Source organism: Ursus americanus, chromosome 12 (assembly GCF_024610735.1).
Source record: "Ursus americanus isolate L20-20 chromosome 12, mUrsAme1.1.p, whole genome shotgun sequence".
Classification (NCBI taxonomy): Eukaryota; Metazoa; Chordata; class Mammalia; order Carnivora; family Ursidae; genus Ursus; species Ursus americanus.
Genome location: NC_142138.1, coordinates 57,308,177 through 57,329,591, shown reverse-complemented (window position 1 = coordinate 57,329,591; position 21,415 = coordinate 57,308,177). Strand labels below are relative to the sequence as shown.

The following is a 21,415-nucleotide window of genomic DNA, read 5'->3' as shown; positions in this document are numbered from 1 at the left end:
GCTTTGAACTAATAACATTGAAAATGACTTTCTTAGCAGAAAAAAGATCTAGGTTTTTAATAAGATGAACTTTTTTACACATTGGTCAAGTATGTTATTTTTACTAAACAGCAAAATTTCTCACTACATCCATGGTTCAGTATAAAAAAATGCCACTGTCAGTTAAGAGTTTAAAAAATTATCTCAGCAAGAGGATTAAATTCTAGTTTAGATTCATTTATCTTCCTACTTTTCAAACTCTAGGTAAAGGAATCTTAATAAGTTGCCAAAGAACACAATCCCAAGCCTTAATCACAACAGTTGATGAAGCACCTTTTGTAAGACACCCCGCCCCCGAAACAAGTGCGTGTCCAGACGAATGTTAATTAACATTCTATTAAAGGTTAAATATTTATATCATTCTAGAACATTTTAAGCTGTATTACAGTGCTATCATTTCTCCTTTTAAGGAAAAAGTACTGGATTGAATTTCCCTGCAGTGTTCTGAAAGGAAATAAGGTCGTTTTTAAAAAATATATCCATAATAACTAGTGGTTTGCTTATTTTTTTCCTGTATTTTTAAATTCCAACAAAGCATTACTTTGCAAAAGGTCCTTCAGTTCAAATTCAGTGTCTTTGTTTTGATCTCTTTGCAAAAGAACTCTCTGTTCATCCATTCTTTTTGCCTGAGAACGTAAAATCAAGCTAAAAAAGTCCTCATCTGGTACTGTTGGTCCTTTTGTGGCGGCAGCTGGTGGAGCGCATCTTTGATCGTCTAATCTGGACCCCTGAAAATTGAGGAGAAAGAGATTAAAACATGAATACTGCATTAATGTTTGCTGTCACAAGAAAAACATATTTTTGCCTCGTCTCAGAAATTCAGTCTTTAGACCTGAAGCCTAATAAAACCTTCGCCATGACTCACCTCATCAGAATCCAGCAAGTACTATGTGGGAGTATAAGTTCATGGCTTTGGTAAGATTAAGATACAAGGTCAAATCTTACAGAATAGGTACTGACAAACAACAAATCCTTAGAATGTCAGGTACAAAACCCTGCAGCACTACCTTCCAAATACCGTGTCAGGCCAAGGGTCAGCGAACCGGAACCCACTGCCTGCTTCTGTACACTTCCTTTTCATTTCCGCACAGTGCTGTTTGTGATGAACTGCGTGTGGCTGCCTGCCTGCGACAACGGCAGAGCTGAGCAGTTCTGACAGACCATGGGGCCCGAAAAACCCAAAATGTTTTCTGTCTAGCCCTGTCTTAAGCATTTAAATCTGTTAAATAGCCCAGATTTCTTCCCTGAAGTCGTAACTTACCGATTCTTATTTCAGAAGTACATTAGAAATGTTATTGATAACACAAGCACTTAGAGGGGTACGTGGAGCGTCTGGTACTGTAGCTCGAGAGCGGGCATGTGCTCTCCGACCTCGGGGGGCCCGCTCGTGCTGCGCGCTGTGCACCGACGTGCCTAGCACTTCGCCCCACAGCCTGGGACCCTCACAGGCAGTTCGCTGGCCGCCTTGTGAGCAACCGCCCGCCGCCACACACACCCGGCTCACGTTCCATTTCTCCTGTCTTCAAGCTGAGCTGATTTCATTGTCCCCCAACTTCTCCGGCACCTGGGTCCCTAGACCTCTTCTCTTCTGGCCTTCCTTCTTTACCTCGGCCTCATCCGTTCGCTCCCATGGTCATAGGCCAGACTTGGTCACTCTCAGTAATTGCGCTGTCTTTACAATCATGATTTCAGACATCCCATGTTGACTGCTACCTCCAATTCCAGATCAGGCTAGAGCGTAATCCCCCAGGAATTTTTTTTTTAATTGTAAAAGAAAGTTTACCACTTTAACTATTTTTCAGTGTAAGTTTAGTATTGAGCACATTCATCCTGCTGTGTGGTCATCACCATCCATATCCGTCTTGTAAAACCCAAACTCTAACCCTATCAAACAGGAGCTCCCATTCTCCCCTCTGCAGCCCCTGGCAGCCACCATTCTGCTTTGTCTCTGTGAATCTGACTGCCTCATACGAGTGCAACTGCCTGTTTTTCAGCATAACGCCTTCAGGGTTCCCCCATGTTGCGGCTTGGCAGAATTTTCCTCATTTTTAAGGCTGAAAATTATTCCGTTGTGTAGTATACCACATTTTCTCCATCTGCCAGTGGGCAGTTGGTTGCCTCTACCTTTCGGCTGTTGTGAATCATGCTGCTTGAACATGGGTGTACAAATATCTGTTCATATCTGGGATCTCAGTTGCTTGGGTATATATATCCAGAAATGAGACTGTTGGATCATATGGTAATTTTAAGTTTTTGAGGAACCACCATACTGTTTTTTTTTTTTTAACATTTAAGCTGAATTTTAATCCTGAGAATTTCTTGAAGGCAGTCTTGGTTTCCATTGTCTCATTCAGGTTTTCATCAGGCTTGCTGACAAGCCTGTTAAGCTTATTTTTTTCTTTTATATTCAGTTAATTAACATATAGTGTATTGCTAGTTTCATAGGTAGAACTCAGTGATTCATCAGTTGTCTGTAACACCAGTGCTCATTACATCACATGCCCTCCTTAATGCCCATCACCAGTTAACCCCATCCCTCCACCCTCCTCCCCTCCAGCAGCCCTCAGTTTGTTTCCTATACTTAAGAGTCCCTTATGGTTGTCTGATTTTGTCTATTTCTCCCTCCCTTCCCCTATGATCCTGTTTTGTTTCTTAAATTCCACATATGAGTGAGATCATATGATAATTGTCTTTCCTGACTGACTTATTTCACTTAGCATAACACCCTCTAGTTCAGGCCATGTCACTGTAAATGGCAAGATTTCATTTTTTTTTTTTTGATGGCTGAGAGTATTCCATTGTATATATACATCTTCTGTATCCATATTCATCTTTTGATGGACATCTGGGCTCTTTCCATAGTTGTAGACATCGCTGCTGTAAGCACTGGGGTGCAGGTGCCCCTTCAGATCACTACATTTGTATCTTTGGGGTAAACACCCAGTAGTGCAATTGCTGGGTCATAGGGTAGTTCTATTTTTAACTTTCTGAGGAACCTCCATACTGTTTTCCAGAGTGGCTGCACCAGCTTGCGTGCCCACCAACAGTGCAAGAGGGTTCCCCTTTCTCTGCATACTCGCCAACATCTGTCATTTCCTGACTTGTTAATTTTAGCCAGTCTGACTGGTGGGAGGTGGTATCTCCTTGTGGTTTTTATTTGTATTTTCCTGATACTGAGCATTTTTTCATGTGTCTGTTGGCCATTTGTATGTCTTCTTTGGCGAAATGGCTGTTCATGCCTTCTGCTCGTTTCTTTTTCTTTTTTAAAGATTTTATTTGAGAGGGCGAGCGAGCGCACGCATAAGCAGGGGAGCTGCAGGGGGAGAGGGAGAAGCAGGTTCCCTGCTGAGCAGGGAGCCTGGCCGGGGGCTCGATTCCAGGACGCTGAGATCATGACCAGAGCTGAAGGCAGACGCTTAACCAACTGAGTCACCCAGGCGCCCCTCTTCTGTCCATTTCTTGATTGGATTATGTGTTCTTCGGGTGTTGAGTTTGATAGGTTCTTTATAGATTTTGGATACTAGCCCTTTATCTGATGTCTTTTGCAAGTATCTTCTCCCATTCTGTTGGTTGTCTTTTGGTTTTGTTGACTGTTTCCTTTGCTGTGCAGAGGCTTTTTATCTTGGTAAGTCCCAAGAGTTCATTTTTGCCTTTGTTTCCCTTGCCTTTGGAGACGTGTCTAGCAAGAAGTTGCAGGCAGGATCACAGAGCTTTTGATGGTTTCCTTGTCTCACATTTAGGTCTTTCATCCATTTGAGTCTATTTTTATGTATGGTGTAAAAAAAATGTTCCAGTTTCATTCTTCTGCATGTGGCTATCCAACTTTCCCAACACCATTGGTTGGAGAGACTGGTTTTTTTCCATTGGATATTCTTTCCTGCTTTGGCGAAGATTAATTGGCCATAGAGTTGAGGGTCCATTTCTGGGTTCTCTCTTCTGTTCCACTGATCTATGTGTGTTTTCGTGCCAGTACCATACTGTCTTGATGATTACAGCTTTCTAATAGAGCTTGAAGTCCAGAACTGTGATGCCACCAGCTTTGGTTTTCAACATTCCTTTGGATATTCGGGGTCTTTTCTGGTTCCATACAAATTTTAGAATTATTTGTTCCAGCTCTGTGAAAAAACTTGATAGTATTTTGATAGGGATTATATTGAATGTATAGATTGCCCTAGGTAGCATAGGCGTTTTAACAATATTTGTTGTTCCAACCCATGAGCATGAGACGTTTTTTCCATTTCTTTAGGTCTTCCTCAGTTTCCTTCGTGAGTGTTCTATAATTTTCTGAGTACAGATCCTTTGCCTCTTTGGCTAGGTTTATTCCCAGGTATCTTATGGTTTTGGGATCAATTGTAAATGGGATCAACTCCTTAATTTCTCTTCCTTCTTAGTATATAGAAACGCAACTGATTCTGTGCATTGATTTTACATTCTGCCACGTTGCTGAATTCCTGTATGAGTTCTAGCAATTTTGGGGTGGAGTCTTTTGGGTTTTCCACATAGAGTATCATGTCATCTGCAAAGAGTTAGAGTTTGACTTCTTTGCTGATTCGGATGCCTTTTATTTCTTTTTGTTGTCTGATTGCTGAGGCTAGGACTTCTAGTACTATGTTGAACAGTGCTAAGAGTGGACATCCCTGTTGTGTTCCTGACCTTAGGGGAAAAGCTCTCAGTTTTTCCCCACTGAGAATGATACTCACTGTGGGCTTTTCATATATGGCTTTTATGATATTCTCTATCCCTACACTACAAAGAGTTTTAATCATGAAAGGATGCTGTACTTTGTCAAATGCTTTTTCTGTATCCACTGAGAGGATCATATGGTTCTTTTCTTTTACTAAAGTGATGTATCAGTCTGATTTGCGGCTGCTGAGCCACCCTTGTGGCCCAGGAATAAATCCCACTTGGTCTTGGTGAATAATCCTTTTAATGTACTGTTGGATCCTATTGGGTAGTATCTTGGTAAGAATTTTTGCATCCATGTTTATCAGGGATATTGGTCTGTAATTCTTTTTAGTGGGGTCTTTGGTTTTGGAATCAAGGTAATGGCTAGCCTCACAAAATGAGTTTGGAAGTTTATCTTCCATTTCTATTTTCTGAAACAGCTTTAGAAGAACAGGTGTTAATTCTTCTTTAAATGTTTGGTAGAATTCCCCTGGGAAGCCATCCAGCCCTGGACTCTTGTTTGTTGGGAGATTATTGATTACTGCTTCAATTTCCTTGCTGGCTATGGGTCTGTTCAGGTTTTCTATTTCTTCCTGGTTCAGTTTTGGTTTTTTATACATCTCTAGGAACATATCCATTTCTTCCAAATTGCCTAAATTGTTGGCATATAGTTGCTCACCATGTGATCTTGTAATTGTTTGTATTTCCTTGGTGTTGGTCGTGATCTCTTCTCTTTCATTCATGATTTTATTAATTTGGGTCCTTTTTCTTTTCTTTTTGATAAGTCTGGTTAGGGGTTTATTGATCTTACTAATTCTTTCAAAGAACCAGCTCCTAGTTTTGTTGATCTGTTCTGCTGTTCTTTGGGTTTCTAGTTCATTGATTTCTGCTCTCATCTTTATTATTTTCTCTTCTCCTCCTGGGTTTAGGCTTTATTTGCTATTCTTTCTTCAGCTCCTTCAAGTGTAAGGTTAGGTTCTATATTTGAGACCTTTCTTATTTCTTGAGAAAGGCTTGTATTGCTATATACTTCCCTCTTAAGACCGCCTTTACTGCATCCCAAAGGTTTTGAACCATTGTTTTCATTTTCATTTGTTTCCATGAATTTTTTAAATTCTTCTTTAATTTCATGGTTGATCGTTTCATTCTTTAGTAGGATGCTCTTTACCCTCCATGTATTTGAGTTCTTTCCAACTTTCCTCTTGTGATTTAGTTTGAGTTTCAAAGCATTGTGGTCCAAAAATATGCAGGGAATGATCCCAGTCTTTTGGTACCAGTTGAAACCTGATTTGTGACCCAGTATATGATCTATTCTGGAGAATGTTCCATGTGGACTTGAGAAGAATGTGTATTCTGGGGGCAACTGGGTGGCTCAGTCGGTTAAGCCTTCGGTTCAGGTCGTGATCCCAGGGTCCTGGAATTGGGTCCTGCATCTGGCTCCTTACTCAGCAAGGAGCCTGTTTCTCCCTCTCCCTCTGCTTCCTGCTCTTCCTGCTTGTGCTGTCAAATAAATAAAATCTAAAAAAAAGTGTATTCTGCTGCTTTAGGATGGAGTGCTCTGAATATATCTGTGAAATCCATCTAGTCCAGTGTATCATTCAAAGCCCTTTTTTCTTTGTTGAACTTCTGCTTAGATGATCTGTCCACTGTGGTGAGTGAGGTGTTAAAGTCCCCTACTATTGGGGCGCCTGGGTGGCTCAGTCAGTTAAGTGTCTGCCTTCAGCTCAGGTCATAGATCTCGGGGTCTTGGGATTGAGCCCCTGAGTTGGGCTCCCTGCTCAGCGGGGAGTCTGCTTCTCCCTCTCCCCCTTCCTACCTCTTGTGTGCTCTCTAAATAAATCTTTTAAAAATTTAATTTTGTTATTAATTGGTTTATACAATTGCTGGTCCCATGTTAGGGGCATAAATATTTAAAATTGTTAGATCTTGTTGGATAGACCCTTTAATTATGATATAGTGTCCTTCCTCATCTCTTATTACAGTCTTTGGTTTAAAATTTCATTTGTTTGATGTAAGGATTGCCACCCCAGCTTTCTTTTGATGTCCATTAGCATGATAAATGGTTTTCCACCCCCTCACTTTCAATCTGGAGGTGTCTTTGGGTCTAAAGTGAGTCTCTTGCAGACAGCACACCATTGGTCTTTCTTTTTTATCCAGTCTCATACCCTGTGTCTTTTGATTGGGGCATTTAGTGCATTTACCTTCAGAGTAACTATTGAAAGATATGAATTTAGTGCCATTGAATTACCTGTAAAGTCACTGTTTCTGTATATTGTCCCTGTTCCTTTCTGGTCTATGTTACTTTTGGGCTCTCTCTTCATTTAAAGCATCTCCCTTAATATTTCTTGCAGGGCTGGTTTAGTGATCACAAATTAAACAGTCTTTTAGTTTTAGTTTCTTCTGGAAGCTTTATTATCTTTCTTATTTTGAATAACTTCCTAGCTGGATAAAGTATTCTTGGCTACATATTTCTCATTAGCACCCTGAATATATCATGCCAATCCTTTCTGGCCTGCTGGGTCTCTGTGGATAGGTCTTCTGCCAGTCTAATGTTTCTACCCTTCTAGGTTATAGACCTCTCGTCCTGAGCTGCTTTCAGGATTTTCTCTTGGTCTCTGAGATCTGCAGGCTTCACTATTTTTACTGATCTTGAGGGGGGGTTTTCTGTGCCTCCCAGACTTGAATGCTTGTTTCCTTCAGACCCAGATTAGGAAAGTTCTCAGCTATAATTTGCTCCAGTATAACTTATGTACCCCCCCTTTCTTCTTCTGGGATCCCAGGTATTATATTGTTTCACTTTATGGTATCACTTCTCTCTCGAATTCTTCCCTCGTGATCCAGTAGTTATCTCTGTTTTTCTCAGCTTCTTCATTCTCCATCATTTTGTCCTCTGTATTAGTAATTCACTCTTCTGCCTCATTTACCCTAGCAGTTAGAGCCTCCATTTTTTACTGCATCTCACTGATAGCCTTTTTGATTTCAATCTAATTAGATTTTAGTTCTTTTATTTCTCCAGAAAGGGATTCTCTAGTATCTTCCATGCTTTTTTCAAGCCCAGCTAGTATCGTTATAATTGTTATGAATTGTTCTAGTTCCAACGTTTTACTTATATCCATACTGATTATGTCCCTGGTGAGTCAGTACTGCCTCTTGGTCTCTTTTGAGGTGAGTTTTTTCCATCTTGTCATTCTTGCAGAAAGTGGTTGTCTTTCTTTATGTAGAATTGCAGCAATTCTTTTTCTTAGATCTCTGGTTGAGTTCACAGGTGTTCAGAATGATTTGATGGCTATGTAGCTGAATTCCTGGGACCAGACAAAACTGAGTTTACTCCTTTGCCATCTTGGAAAGACCCACTGTACTGTTTTTCATAGCAGCTCCACCATTTTCTATTTACCCCTGCAGGGCACTGACAGTTCCAGTTTCTCCACATCCTCACCAATGCTCATTGTTTTCTGGTGGGTTTTTTTGTTTTTTAATGGTAGCTTCCTAATGGGTGTGAGATGGTATTGCGTTGTGGTTTTGATTTGCATTTCTCTAATGATTTGTTATGCTGAGCATCCCTTCCTGTGATTATTGGCCATTCGTGTATTTTCTTTGGAGAAATATCTGTTTGTATTCTTTGGGCGGGGTGGGGGAGAGGCAGAGAGAATATTAAGCAGGCTCCACACCTAGTGCAGAGCCCACCACGGGGCTCAATATCATGACCCTGAGATCATGACCTGAGCTGAGATCAAGAGTTGGTTACTTAACCGACTGAGCCACCCAGGCCCCCCTGCCTGTTTTTGAAATAGGTTTTTTTGTAGTTAAGGTTAAGAGTTCTCTGTATTCTGAATTAATCCTTTATCGGTTACATGATGTGCAGATATTTTCTGCGAGTTGCCTTTTTACTTTTGTAAAAGTGTTTGATGTGCAAAAGTTTTAAATTGTCATGACGTCCAGTTTGTCTATTTCTTCTTTTGTTGCCTGTGCCTTTGGTGTCATAACTAAGAAATCACTGCCAAATCCAAAATCTTGAAGCTTTCTCCTTATGTTTTCTACAAATTTTATAGTCTTAGCTCTTACATTTAGGTCTGAATCAGTTTTTATATCTGGTGTTAGGTAAGGGTGCAGCTTCATTCTTTTGCATGTGGATGGTTTTCCCAGAATCATTTGCTGATGAGTTGATTTTCCCATTTAATAGTCATGGCATACTTGCTGAAAATCATTCGACCACATATTCAAGGATTTATTTCTGGGCTCTCTTTCCTGTTGGTGTATATGTCTGTCATTATGCCAGTACCATAACCGTTTGATTACTGTAGCTTTGTAGTAAAATTTGAAATCGGGAAATGTGAGGCCTCCAACTTTGTTCTGCTTGCTCAAGATTGTTTCAGTTATTTGGGTTGCTGTGGAAATCTCAGGATGGAATTTTCTGTTTCTGTAAAAAACCTTATTTACATTTTGATAAGGAATGCACTGAAACTGTGGATTCACTCTGGGTGGTACTGGCATTTTAACAATATTAAGTCTTCTAATCCATGAACGTGAGATTTTTTTTCCATTTTATCTGAGGTTTTCATGTCTTTCAGAAATATAGTTTTCATTGTTCAAGTCTCTAACCTCCCTGGTTAAGTTCATTCTTGGGTATCTTATTCTTTTTGATGCTATATTAAGAAGAACCGTTAATTTCCTTTTTAGTGTGTTCATCATTGTTAGCATATGGAAACACAACTGATATTTGGATATTAATTTTGTATCTTATTTTGCTGAATTTCTTAGGGTTTTTTATGGGTTTTGGTGAAATCTTAAGGGCTTTCTATATCTAAGACTGTCATTTCTGAACAGAGAATTTTTTCTCCTTTCCAATCTGGATTTTTTCTTCCCTTGCCTAATTCCTCTGCTAAAAGTTCCAGTATTATGTTGAATAGAGGTGGTGAAAGTGGGCTCCTTGTCTTGATCTTAGAGAATAACTTTTGTCTTTTACTGTTGAGTATAATGGTAGCTGTGGATATTTCATAAATGACTTTTTTTTTTGTATTCTCAATTTGAGTGCACATGTGCATGCACACAGGGTGAAGGACAAGGACACTCTACGCCAAGCCCCACACAGGCCTCGATCCCACAATCCCGAGACCTGATCTGAAATCAGGAGTCAGGTATGCAACCAATTCAGTCACCCAGGCACCCGTCATAAATGACTTTTATTATGTTTCTTACTATTCCTAGTTTGTACTTACTATGTTTATTATGTACTTACTATGTTTCTTACTATTCCTAGTTTGTAGAGTGTTTTTAACATGAAAATGTGTTGAATTTTGTCAAATACTTTTCCTACATCCATTTAGATGATCGAGTTTTTTTTTTTTTTCCCCCGCTTTCATTCTATTAATGTGGTGTATGTATTGCACTGATTGATGCCCCTATGTTGAACCATCCCTGCATTCCAGGAACAAATTCCTCCTGGGCATGGTGTATAATCTGCTATGCTGAACCATCCCTGCATTCCAGGAATAAATTCCTCCTAGGCATGGTGTATAATCTGTTTACTGGATTCTGTTAGCTAGTATTTTATTGATGATCTTTGCATCTATATTAAAAATGGATATTGGCCTCATAAGTTTTTTGTAGTGTCTTGTCTGGCTTTGGTATCAGAACAATATTGGCCTCATAGAATGACTTAGGAATAGGAAGTAGTTCCTTCTCTTCAGTTTTTTGGAAGAGTATGAGGACTGGTCTTAGTTCTTTAAATGTTTGGTAGAATTCACCAGTGAAGCCCATCAGGTCCAGGGCTTTTCTTTGTCAGGAGGTTTTGATTACTGATATAATCTCCTTATGGATTATGGGTCTATTTTCTATTCATGATTCAGTGTTGGATGATTTTGTGTTTCTAGTTATTTATCCATTTCATATAGGTTATCCAACTTGTTGGCATATAATCACTCACAGTATTCTCCTAAAATTATTTTTATTTCTGTAGAATGAGTAATGTCCCCATTTTTGTTTCTATTTTAGTAATTTGACGCTTCTCTTTTCCTTACTCTAGTTAAATGTTTACCAGTTGTATTAAATGTTTATCAGTTCTGTTAAACTTTTCAAATAACCAGCTTTAAGACTTGATTTTTTTTTCTACTTTTCCTGTTCTCCATCTCCTTCCTTCTGCTAGTTTTAGGTTTAGTTCTTTTTCTAGCCCCTTAAGCTGTGAAATTAGGTTGTTAATTTGAGATCTTCCTTCTTACAGCTATAAAATGAGTACTGCTTTCACTGCATCCCAAAATTTTAGAATATTGTGTTTTCATTTTCATCAGTCTCTAGGTATTTTCTAATTTCCCTTGTAATTTCCTCTTTACCTACTGGTTAATGTCCACAAATTTGTGAATTCTCCTTCTGTTATTGCTTCTAACTTCATCCTGTTGTGGTCAGGGTATCTTCTCATACAGATTATCTTCTGTGTGTGATATCTGTCTTTAAACATTAAGACTTATTTTGTGGCCTAACCGATGGTCTATCCTAGAGAATATCCCATGTGCACTTGAGAAGAATGTATGTTCTGTGAGAACTATTGGCCTATTGTGTTGTTCAAGTTTATCATCTGCCCGATTGTCCTACCTATTACTGGGGGGGGGGGGGCGGTTTGAAACCTTCAACTATTTTTGTAGAAATGTTCATTTCTCCCTTTAGTTCTTTCAATTTTTGCTTCATATATGTTGATGGTCTGTTATTAGGGACGTGTCTTCAGTATTTCTTAAAGCCACTGGGATCACTGTTACTTTTCACTTCCCTACCTTTCATTTCCTTACTTCCCTTCTTAGATGCAGCCTAGATTCCAAAGTCCCTTATTAAAATAATTCCCTGGTATGTGCGTCTCTCCCCCTCTATCCTTTCTGTCAAAATACTGACCTTGATTAAATCTCTGTATCCTTAAGTAGCTGGTTATGCTTTGAGAAAATACACCACTGTACTGACCTGTCTTATTTCAAATAAGTCCTCAGGGTAGTTCAATATGCTTTCAGTTTCTCAAAGGAACTATGTTCCACAATCTCCACTAATGGCCCTCCTCCTTATTTTGCTAAGAAAAGCCGCTCGAGAGAATTCCTACCTACACCTCCCTCCCAATCTGCAGACGTACACTCTGCCTCCCTTCTCACCTGCACGAAAACTTTGGTTACCCCATACTGTGCTGCATCACTGCTTCCTCCCTCTACTGGATCATTTCTGACAGCATACATGCAGTATTAACTCCCCAAATAAGAAAAAAACCCCACTTCTATCTCCCCTTTTACACTTTCCATTTTCTCAACCCCCTCAATCCTTTGTCCCCATCATGTCACTAAAACAGTATCTTTCAAAATGACTAATAATCTCCATGTTGCCAAATCTAGAAGATCAACCATCATCTTACTTGGCTGCTTAGCAGTGTTCTGAAAATGCTTTCTTCAATTTGCTTCCACCACTCTCTGGGCTGACTGCTGCTTTTCTAGCTTTTCGTCCTCTATTCAGTTAGATTTTGGAATGCCCAGGGCTTAGTCTTCCTGTTTTCTTCAGATACTATCTTCCCAAGGCTTTAATACCCAGCTGTATGCTGCTGATGACTCCCAAAATCTTTTTTCTCTGGGGCTCCAGATTTTTATATCCAGTTGCCTATTCAACATCTCCACTGGAGTATCTACTTACATAACTCAAATTTATGTACCTAAAGTAGAACTGCTTTTTCTTCCCAAACCCATTTCTCCTCTTGACTTCTCCATTTCAGTAAACTGTACCATTCACTTAGTGCAAAGCCAAAAAGATAGGAGCCTTCCTTGATTCTTTCTTATACCCTCCATCTAATTTATTTACAGGTCTTTCTAGTCAACCATAACTTCAAATTATATCCTTAGTCTGACTGCCTATCATCACTACCATCCACCACTACGCTAGTCAAAGTCACCAATTATCTTTTGCCTGAATTATCCGTATTGGTTTTTCTACTAACACCCTTTGCCATTCCACATGCTTTCAGCAGTAGCCAGGATGATCTTCCAGACTGTCCAATGTCTTCTATTGCATTTGGAATACAAGACCTCATTATGGCCTGTAACATGTAGGCTGGTTATTTCTCCATCCGCATCTCCTACCATTCTCCCTTATCCTTTATTCACTCCATGCCAGTCATACTGGCCACCTTGCCACTCCCTGAACCTGCTAAGCTTTTATATCCAAGAAGAGACTTGTTGTCTCTGCATGGAATGCTTTCACTAAATATTCACATGGCTATTTCACCTCACTCAGATCCCTGTTCATATGCCAATCCTGAAACATCTTTCCTAACCACCATCAGCCCTAGATACCCCACTCTCGTTATCTTGCTTTAATTTTCTTTATAGCATGTTATCAGTACCTGACATATAACATCTATATACATGTACAGACTTACTGTCTCTCACACTAAAATGTAGGATCCTTTAGAAGCCAAGTATGTCTCAAATGTCTAAAATAATGCAGAGAACATAATAGGTGCCCAATAATTTTGTGGAATGAGAGGTAGGTAGTATATGTGTCATCTCATCTTTTCATGAATGAGAAAACAGAATTAGGGTCGGGCAGAGGAAATGTCTCTTTAGTAAAAATTTTTCTTGTGGTCCTGTTCAAGCCATCTGAGACACTCCTTAACCATTTTGGCAAATAATTATTAAAATAACTAAAAAATGAAAGCTCTCTCAATATGTGCATTCCTAGCGAGGGCCCCAGCTAGACTCTCCCCCTATTAATCACTGACTGCTCCCAATGCTTTCTCCTGACATTTAGAAAAGAGAGCCTTTTTTTTTTTTTTTTTTTTAAGAGGGGCTCTTTTCTAGGTCTCCTTTTACACCCTTCACAGTCTCCTCTCCACCACAGCTCAGAGAGTCATCAGGAACATCTCATCTCACCTCACCACCCAAAATAATACAAAGTAAAAAGCCATCACAGGGATCTATAGTGTCTGATGGACCCCTGAATAATAAGTGTGTCCCTAATACAAAATGAGCCCTTCCCAAATTAGAACTATAATACTGACAAAGCTCTACACAGCATCTGAGCCACACACTGACACAAATATGCACACATACCTGACATTTTACAAGGATGTCAAAGAAGTCTTCATCAGGCTCTTTGTTGTCATTAGTCATCAGGTGGCCAAGTACAGACTTATTGTTGTTTTGTGTCAGACGAAGCCCTGGCAAATTACTGAAACTGGCCCTTTGGTCATCGAGACGGCGGCTCTGTGAGCTGGCAAGAAGGTCTAAAAACTCATCCGTGTTGGGGGATACCATGGAAACAGATGGTGCTATGAATAGGAAAAAAAATCCATAACATTACAAAAATAAGCATATTTTTAATATACATATAGCTCCTTTCTGCCTTGTTCAGTCCCAACATCCACTCTGTCCCCCTGCTTTAGCTCTGTCAGAGTCACTGATAGGCTGGGGCCTGACAAGATGGACAAGGAGGGAAGAATAAATCCCAGAGTACTTCAGATGATCCAGGTTGATGTTATTCAGATTTGACTGTATTTCCTTTTATCTAACGCCCACTCAAAATGCAACTTTACAAGGGGTGCTGGCTCAGCTGGTTAACTGTCTGGGTCTTGATCTCACGGTGATGAGTTTGAGTCCTGTGTTGGGCTCCATGCTGGATGTGGAGCCTACATTATTTTAATTTTTTAAAGATTTTTTTTTTTAAAGATTTTATTTATGTGACAGCCAGCAAGAGAGGGAACACAGCAGGGGAGTGGGAGAGGAAGAAGCAGGCTTCCCACTGAGCAGGGAGCCCGACGCAGAACTCGATCCCAGAACCCTGGGATCATTACCTGAGCAGAAGGTAGATGCTTAACAACTGAGCCACCTGGGCATTCCTGGAGCCTACTTAAAAAAAAAAAAAAATGTGGGGCGCCTGGGTGACTCAGTCGTTAAGCGTCTGCCTCCGGCTCAGGGCGTGATCCCGGCGTTCTGGGATCGAGCCCCACGTCAGTCTCCTCCGCTATGAGCCTGCTTCTTCCTCTCCCACTCCCCCTGCTTGTGTTCCCTCTCTCACTGGCTGTCTCTCTCTCTGTCAAATAAATAAATAAAATCTTTAAAAAAAAATGTACAAGATTTGGGGCTAGATTTCGGAAGGTAATAAATTGTCTTTCTTAGATAATTTCTCACGTGAGGATGAATGAGACAGTGTTTTTATTCTATGCCCTGGATAGGAACCATTTAGCTAACTAAGAGTTAAGTGTTGCTGGTAAGTCCTAGTCTATGGCCGAGGAAGTCTTTTGGTAGCCAAAGTAGAGAATTTTAAGTAACCCATTTTAGACCTTTCCAAGGCTCAGGCAGACCTTAGCTTCAGCCTTAGTTGTAGGTCCCTGTTCCTCGGCTTTTTAAATCCAGATAGGAAGAATTTGTGCTTTACATAGAATTATAAGGTATGTATAACTGAAATTTTTTCCCCTCACTATTTTTACTTTTAGATTTTTTCCCAGTCCCAAAGAATCTAGGGAGATTGTATGCTATAGTTAGTAGAAAGTGCAGTGGACCAAAATACAGATAAACCTAGGGGAATTGAAACAAAACTTTGTTTTGAACTGAAGAAATACCAGCATTTCCGATATACCTGGGTTCAGGCTCATTTACTGTACTTGCTCTGATGAGAACTAAACTCTCAGAAAGAAATCACAAGAATATCACAGGGAACTATTAAAATTGGGGGAGAAGCACAGATAACTCACTTTTTAGCATCACTCTAGGGGGAGTGGAAGAAGCTGCCGTTGAAGCTGGCCCACAGCTCTGTTCTTGTAAGCAGCACCTCTGATCATCCATCCGATTGCTCTGAAATCGGCTTACCAGGTCAAAGAACCCTTCATCTCCAATAGTACCTGTACTGACTTTCTGAAATATTGAGAGAAAATCTAAATATTCCAGCATTATCGTCAGATCAGCAGTGGAACAATATCACGATACATATGCAAAAGGTAAAGGATGAAGATTAAAAATAAAAATTGACATTTTCATTATAAAGAATTCAAGATCACAACCTTGGTAATAAAGTTATTTCAATCCAACTAACAGAAAGCATTTCTAATGTGTTTATTCTAGTATGTATTTTAGTTTTTAATCCTTGTATTTCCAAGGCTAAAGAAATGTACCTCAGGGCACAGTCTAAGCGTCTGCCTTTGGCTGAGGTCATGATCCCAGGGTCCTGGGATTGCGTCCCTCATCGGGCTTCCTGCTCAGCGAGGAGTCTGCTTCTCCCTCTGTTCCTCCGCCCTGCTCATGCTCGCTCTCTCTCAAATAAAAAAAAACTTAAAAATGTACCTCAGACTCTGGGGAGCTGCTTTAGATACTGAATGAATTATGTAAATACTCGTGATCCCAGGCTCAAAGTTCAGTTCTAAGATTCTACAAGAGAATTTAAAATTAAACTAAGAACTGAAAACTAAGTGTAGTGATTTCCAAGGTCCTTTATTAAAGATTTGGAAATCCTGAAAAAATATATAAACTTCAACTAAATGAATATTTGAGGCAGAGGGGAACTAGTCATACTTTATTTGGAAGGCTTCAAAGCTTAAAATGACAACTGCACTATTTAATAAAAAGTATTTTGTTTTTCATAATGATGTAAATATTATAGTAGAGGTACATTTATATGAAGTGTTATAGGCCTCAGGAGAAGGGCAGAACTAATTCTTAAGGGACATGGGAAACTGTGATATTTGAGTTGGCTCCTGAAGAATGAATTAGCATTTGCAGGGTAGCTATGTTTCATACTGATTAATATGCAATTCCAAAGGTCTGTAGTAATCAGGGAATAATGAACTATAGGGAGTAAGGGAGGTGAAGAGGTAGGAAGAAGCCACCGAAACAAGGGCCTCTGTATGACATACTAACAAGTTATCCTACGTGAAATAAGAGGAGCACTGGTAGTAATTTTAAGCAGTTTTGTACAGAAACAGAACTGGCCCCTCTGAATGGTCGCCGAGGTTAATGCAGGGAAAGCGATCAGGTGCCTATTCCAGACATCTGGGTGAGAGATGCGGTAGGTGCACTGAGAACGAAGACATAGTAGCAGAGGTTTATTTTCAGAAGGAGGGGCTGGAGCAGAGCTGAGGGATGTGGTTAGTGAAGGAGACCAGAATGACACCTGGGTTCCCAACTTGGGGGACGGAGAACATGGCATACGTAAGGAAAACAGGAGGGTTGAGAGAGTACAGTTTTTAACATGTTCAGTTTGAGGATTGGGATTAAGTATGTACATAAACTGTAGGCAGATGCACTAATCATTCACAAGGCTCCTAGGGGCAAAAAAAAATCAAAATTCTGAACATGGGAGGCTCCAAAAGTATGGACATTCTCAGTTGGGCTAAGTGGGCTTAGTTAAGACCTCAAACCTTGAACAGAGGTATGCCTTTGAGATCTGCTCTAGATCTATAAAAATATTCCTGAGCCATTTTTTATATACCCCTTTCATTAGGGGTATATACATAGATAAAAAACTATTGATAAAAGACAAAGGATGCTACCAGGGTACAGTCATAGATGGAACACTGATAAGAGAACCAAAAGAGAATTCCATCAAAAAAAATAAAGACTAACACAATTTTTCCAAAAGCTCTCATTGAAAAATGGACTTGATAATTTCAAGAATCATCTTTATAATTTATTTTGATTCTTTTAACAGAATCTACTTTGGCTACCAAAAGACTTCCTCTGCCATAGACTAGGACTTACCAGCTTAGCTACATTAGAGATACTCCTGATATTTTATTTCTAAATATTTTAAGTTATATTTAATAACCTGATTCCTGTGGTCATTTTTCATGAAAATAGTTTTTAACTCTATTATAATTTCAGTATAAACAAACAGAAGTTCATGCTAGCAGATACTATTTTAAATTAGTATTTTAAAATCTTTGAACATCTAAATTTAATTTGTTCTAACTTCTAAGATGAAAGAAGGACAGTTTTACTGGGAGACACTGCAGTAAAATAAAAGGTAGTAAATGGGGGGGGGGAGGTAGTAAATAGGGACAATTACTGTCCAAACCAGTGAAGCAACATATCCATGGATGGAGAAATTACAGTTTCTAAAAGCTTTGAAGAAGACAGAAAAGATAGGGAAATATGGAAGACTTCTTTGAATAAAAACTGCATTTTGTATTAAATGTCTAACATAAATTTCCAAATATTCAGTTTCAATACAAGAATACTAAAATGTAGATACTCATAGTATAGCACTCAAAATCTTATTTTATACGTACTCTCTGAGAATTTGGAATTCGGTGATCAATGGAATTACTGGCATCTTGGAGAACTTTAGTGGAGGAATTAGTTTTGCATTTTTTCCCCTTCCATCTGTTGACAAAGAGCAGCTTTGCAGAAGGTTTGGCAATAAGAGGCTTTTGTTTAGCAAGAATTTCACTGTTCCAGTTCTGCACCTGCAAAATTATAAACAAATGGAAAGCAGGACATGAAGAAAAGCTGTCTCTGGTTTTCTATAATATTAACCTGCCATCACCACTCATTTAGTGTGGGGGGGCAGCTAGATCTCTTAATAAATTCCTTTTTGCCAGTGTATCTCACTATTTCCAACAGCTTGTACCAAATGTATACTGTGGACTTCTCATTACCAAAACATTAAAATGGTGGCTTTTAAGAACTTAAGAGTAAGAAAACAGAGTTTGCCAAAATCCCACAAAAATAAAATTCGAATGGTCAGGGAAAGAGCAAGTTTTATTCTGGATGTGAGTTAATTAATCTGTTACAATTGGAAATTTTGGACATATGTAGAATTTTTAACTGTAGAAATTAACATCTAAAATTTATATAGCAGTAATTTTTGGTGATATTTTTTGTTTTCACTAACTACTGAATTCTCAATAGGCAAAACATCTAATCAGCAATTTATATAGGCCTAGACCTGGTTTAAATATCCTTAACCTCTAAATACCAGACTCCATATAACAAATGTTGACTGAGTAGAAAGGAAAACCTACAGTATGTACGGTAGCTATGTGACATTTGTAGCTTTAACATTTCAGTCTTAAGTGTTTGCAAGTCCAAAGATCTATGTTATGTAATAACTGATAATTTGATAAAACACATTTTTTCACAGTTACATCACGAGGCACAAATTAGAGCAAGTCCTGCCCTGAGGCTACCATACCTGAGTGAGACAGGCAGCTAGCCAGTGAACCAAGCCAGCTATCTGCATCAAACGAAGCACCCCCCCTTGCTTTTCTTACACAGATAAGAGGAAACTATTGCTAGAGTGGACTTCAGGGTCTACTGAATTGAGAAAAAGTAAATGGCCCCACATGTTAGAACATAAAACCCACCTAAATTCCAAGTATTTTGAAATGTGAAAAATGTTTAATGTTTCCTGTATACTTGGACTTCCCAACAACACTGAAGAATACAGACTGAAACAATGTCCTCAAAATTATGAAGAAAAGTTATTTCCAACCAATAATTCCATAGTAAGCAGAACTACCAATCAAATGTGAGAGTAGCAAAAAGGCATTTTTCGACATCCAGGGCCTCAAGAGCTCCCTGCAATCTCACTCTTTCCGGAGAAGCATCTCTAACACAGACGTCTTTTTTCTTTATATACGCTTCTTTACTTCGTGGAGACTAATGAAATAATGAACTCCATGTGACTTTATGATGAGGAAGAGAAAACTGAACTAATTCCAAACATATTTCAAAGATAAAACTTGTCATTATTTGGCTCTTGGAAAATTACAGGGTTGAATCTGGTTAGCTTCTTAATGGAATCTACGGTTAGTACCACTACAGAGCTAGGCACAAGATAGCAGATTAATTTTGCTACTTATTGGTACATTCCTATAAGAGTAAGAAAAAGAGACCTAAATTGACTTAAAAGTTTTTTTAAAAGAATAATTTGCAGATTGGACAGCTCTGAGAACTGAAGATAAGAGGTAGATTATTTGGGGAAATCATGAAGTCCTTCAGAGTTTTTGAACAACTCTAACTGGAATAAAAAAAATACTGGATATAAGTTCAAATCAATTAGATGTTAATCCTATGAAAACTATTCCCACAAAAGATGTCAATTGACATGGAAATGATATATTAACTGTGCATTATAAAATATCTGTAAGTATGATACTAGTATTCATATGAAAATGCAAGATGAATAAATACCAAAATGTTAATAACTGTAGTTACCACTTGGAGGTGGGATTACTGATAATTTTAATTTCCTTGTTAAAATTTTCTAAAGTTATAATGAACCTATTTTATAAAAAGCACTTTATTAAATATACCATAAAAGAACAATAGTCTACTTTTACAATGTAAAATTAAGTTAAATGAAGGTGTAAGAAAGCAGCCTAGATTTTTTTCTTCAAAAACCTTTTTTCAGGGTGGGGGGGTGGATGAACTAGGTGATGGGGATTAAAGAGTACACTTAGCTTGATGAGCACTGAGTAATGTATGGAAGTACTGAATCACTATATTGTACACCTGAAACTCACAACACTGTATGTTTACTGGAATTAAACAACAATAAAAAATAATAAAGAAAAAAAAACGCTTTTTCTAATTATAAATTCCCTTCTCTGTTTAAAAAAAAAAAAAAAAGCCCAGATAGGATCTTGCATAAAAAGTTACTTGTTAGTTAAGAAAATGCTTTTAAGAAATGTAGCCAGAAAAACGAGCTTGATCATCAATATCATTAACCTTGCCAATAATGTTTCCAGTACTTTGTTGGAAAAAAAAAAAACCAAAAAACTTCCTTTTTTAATTTTTCTGATCTTCTTTTAATTAAAAAAATATATATACATGTTAAAATATTCAAACAGTTCAAACTATATATAAAGTAAATATCTCTCCTAACCCAGACACCCAGTACTTTTCCCAGAAGCAATGGTCGTTAGCAAGTTTCTTACATATTCCTTCAGAAAGGTTTTATGCATTCACATAGGATATACACGCATGATGCTTCTCTTAAACAGACGGCAACATACTATACACATTCTTTTTGGACTGTACTTTTTTTCTGATTCTTTCTAAAGGAAAATTTTAAAGTGATACCTACACAAGACAAGGTTTATTTAAACTATTCATTTAAGTTAAAAGTTATTTAAATACTTGATTATAACAGTTCAAGAAATTTAAAACATAAAAGCTGCCAACCTTTTCTGGTGTTAACTTCATAAGTTCCATGTTTTCCATACTGTGTCGGCGTCCAAACTTGGGGCGTGCACCTTTGTAAAAAAGAATATTAATTCAAATAAACTGGGGAGCCCTTAAGATTACAAATTCAGCATCACTAGGTTATTCAATTTTAAAGTCTGTTACCCAAGCCCATATGGAAGGAGGAAACATGTACAAACATGTATTCTTTTAAGAATAATAATTTTCCATACCAACTACATAAAAATAGAATATCCACTCCCTCTAAAATGCTTTGATGTAAGGAAGTTACATTTTGGTTGGAAACTAACTTTGGTTACTAACATTATCCCTTAATTTAGAAAAGATGTTTTATAATAACTGGTTTTATACTATCCACATAGACTCTTAAAAAAAAATGAGAAGGACAAATCCTGTATGATCTCACTTATAGTGGAATCTAAAAACAAAAAAAGAAAACCCGGACTAGGAAAAAAAGATCAAACTTGTGGTTTACCAGAAGCAGAGGGGATTAGGGAAGGGGAACGTGGTCAAAAGGTACAAACTTCTGGTTATAAGGTAAATCAGTACTAGGGATA

General features: G+C 38.4%; 1 protein-coding gene across 2 annotated transcripts in view; it reads right to left on the bottom strand.

Moving 5' to 3' along the window:
• Positions 1-248: 248 nt before the first annotated feature.
• GPSM2 (G protein signaling modulator 2) overlaps positions 249-21,415 on the bottom strand; it is a 55,522-nt gene continuing 34,355 nt past the window's right edge. For both annotated transcript variants that reach the window (XM_045801608.2, XM_045801617.2), the window contains 5 exons: positions 20,838-20,908; positions 17,939-18,115; positions 15,410-15,569; positions 13,770-13,987; positions 249-767 (listed from right to left, as the gene is read on the bottom strand). In XM_045801608.2, the coding sequence (XP_045657564.1) occupies positions 540-767; positions 13,770-13,987; positions 15,410-15,569; positions 17,939-18,115; positions 20,838-20,908 (854 nt within the window). In that variant the 3' untranslated portion in view covers positions 249-539. The remainder of the gene's footprint in view (positions 768-13,769; positions 13,988-15,409; positions 15,570-17,938; positions 18,116-20,837; positions 20,909-21,415) is intronic.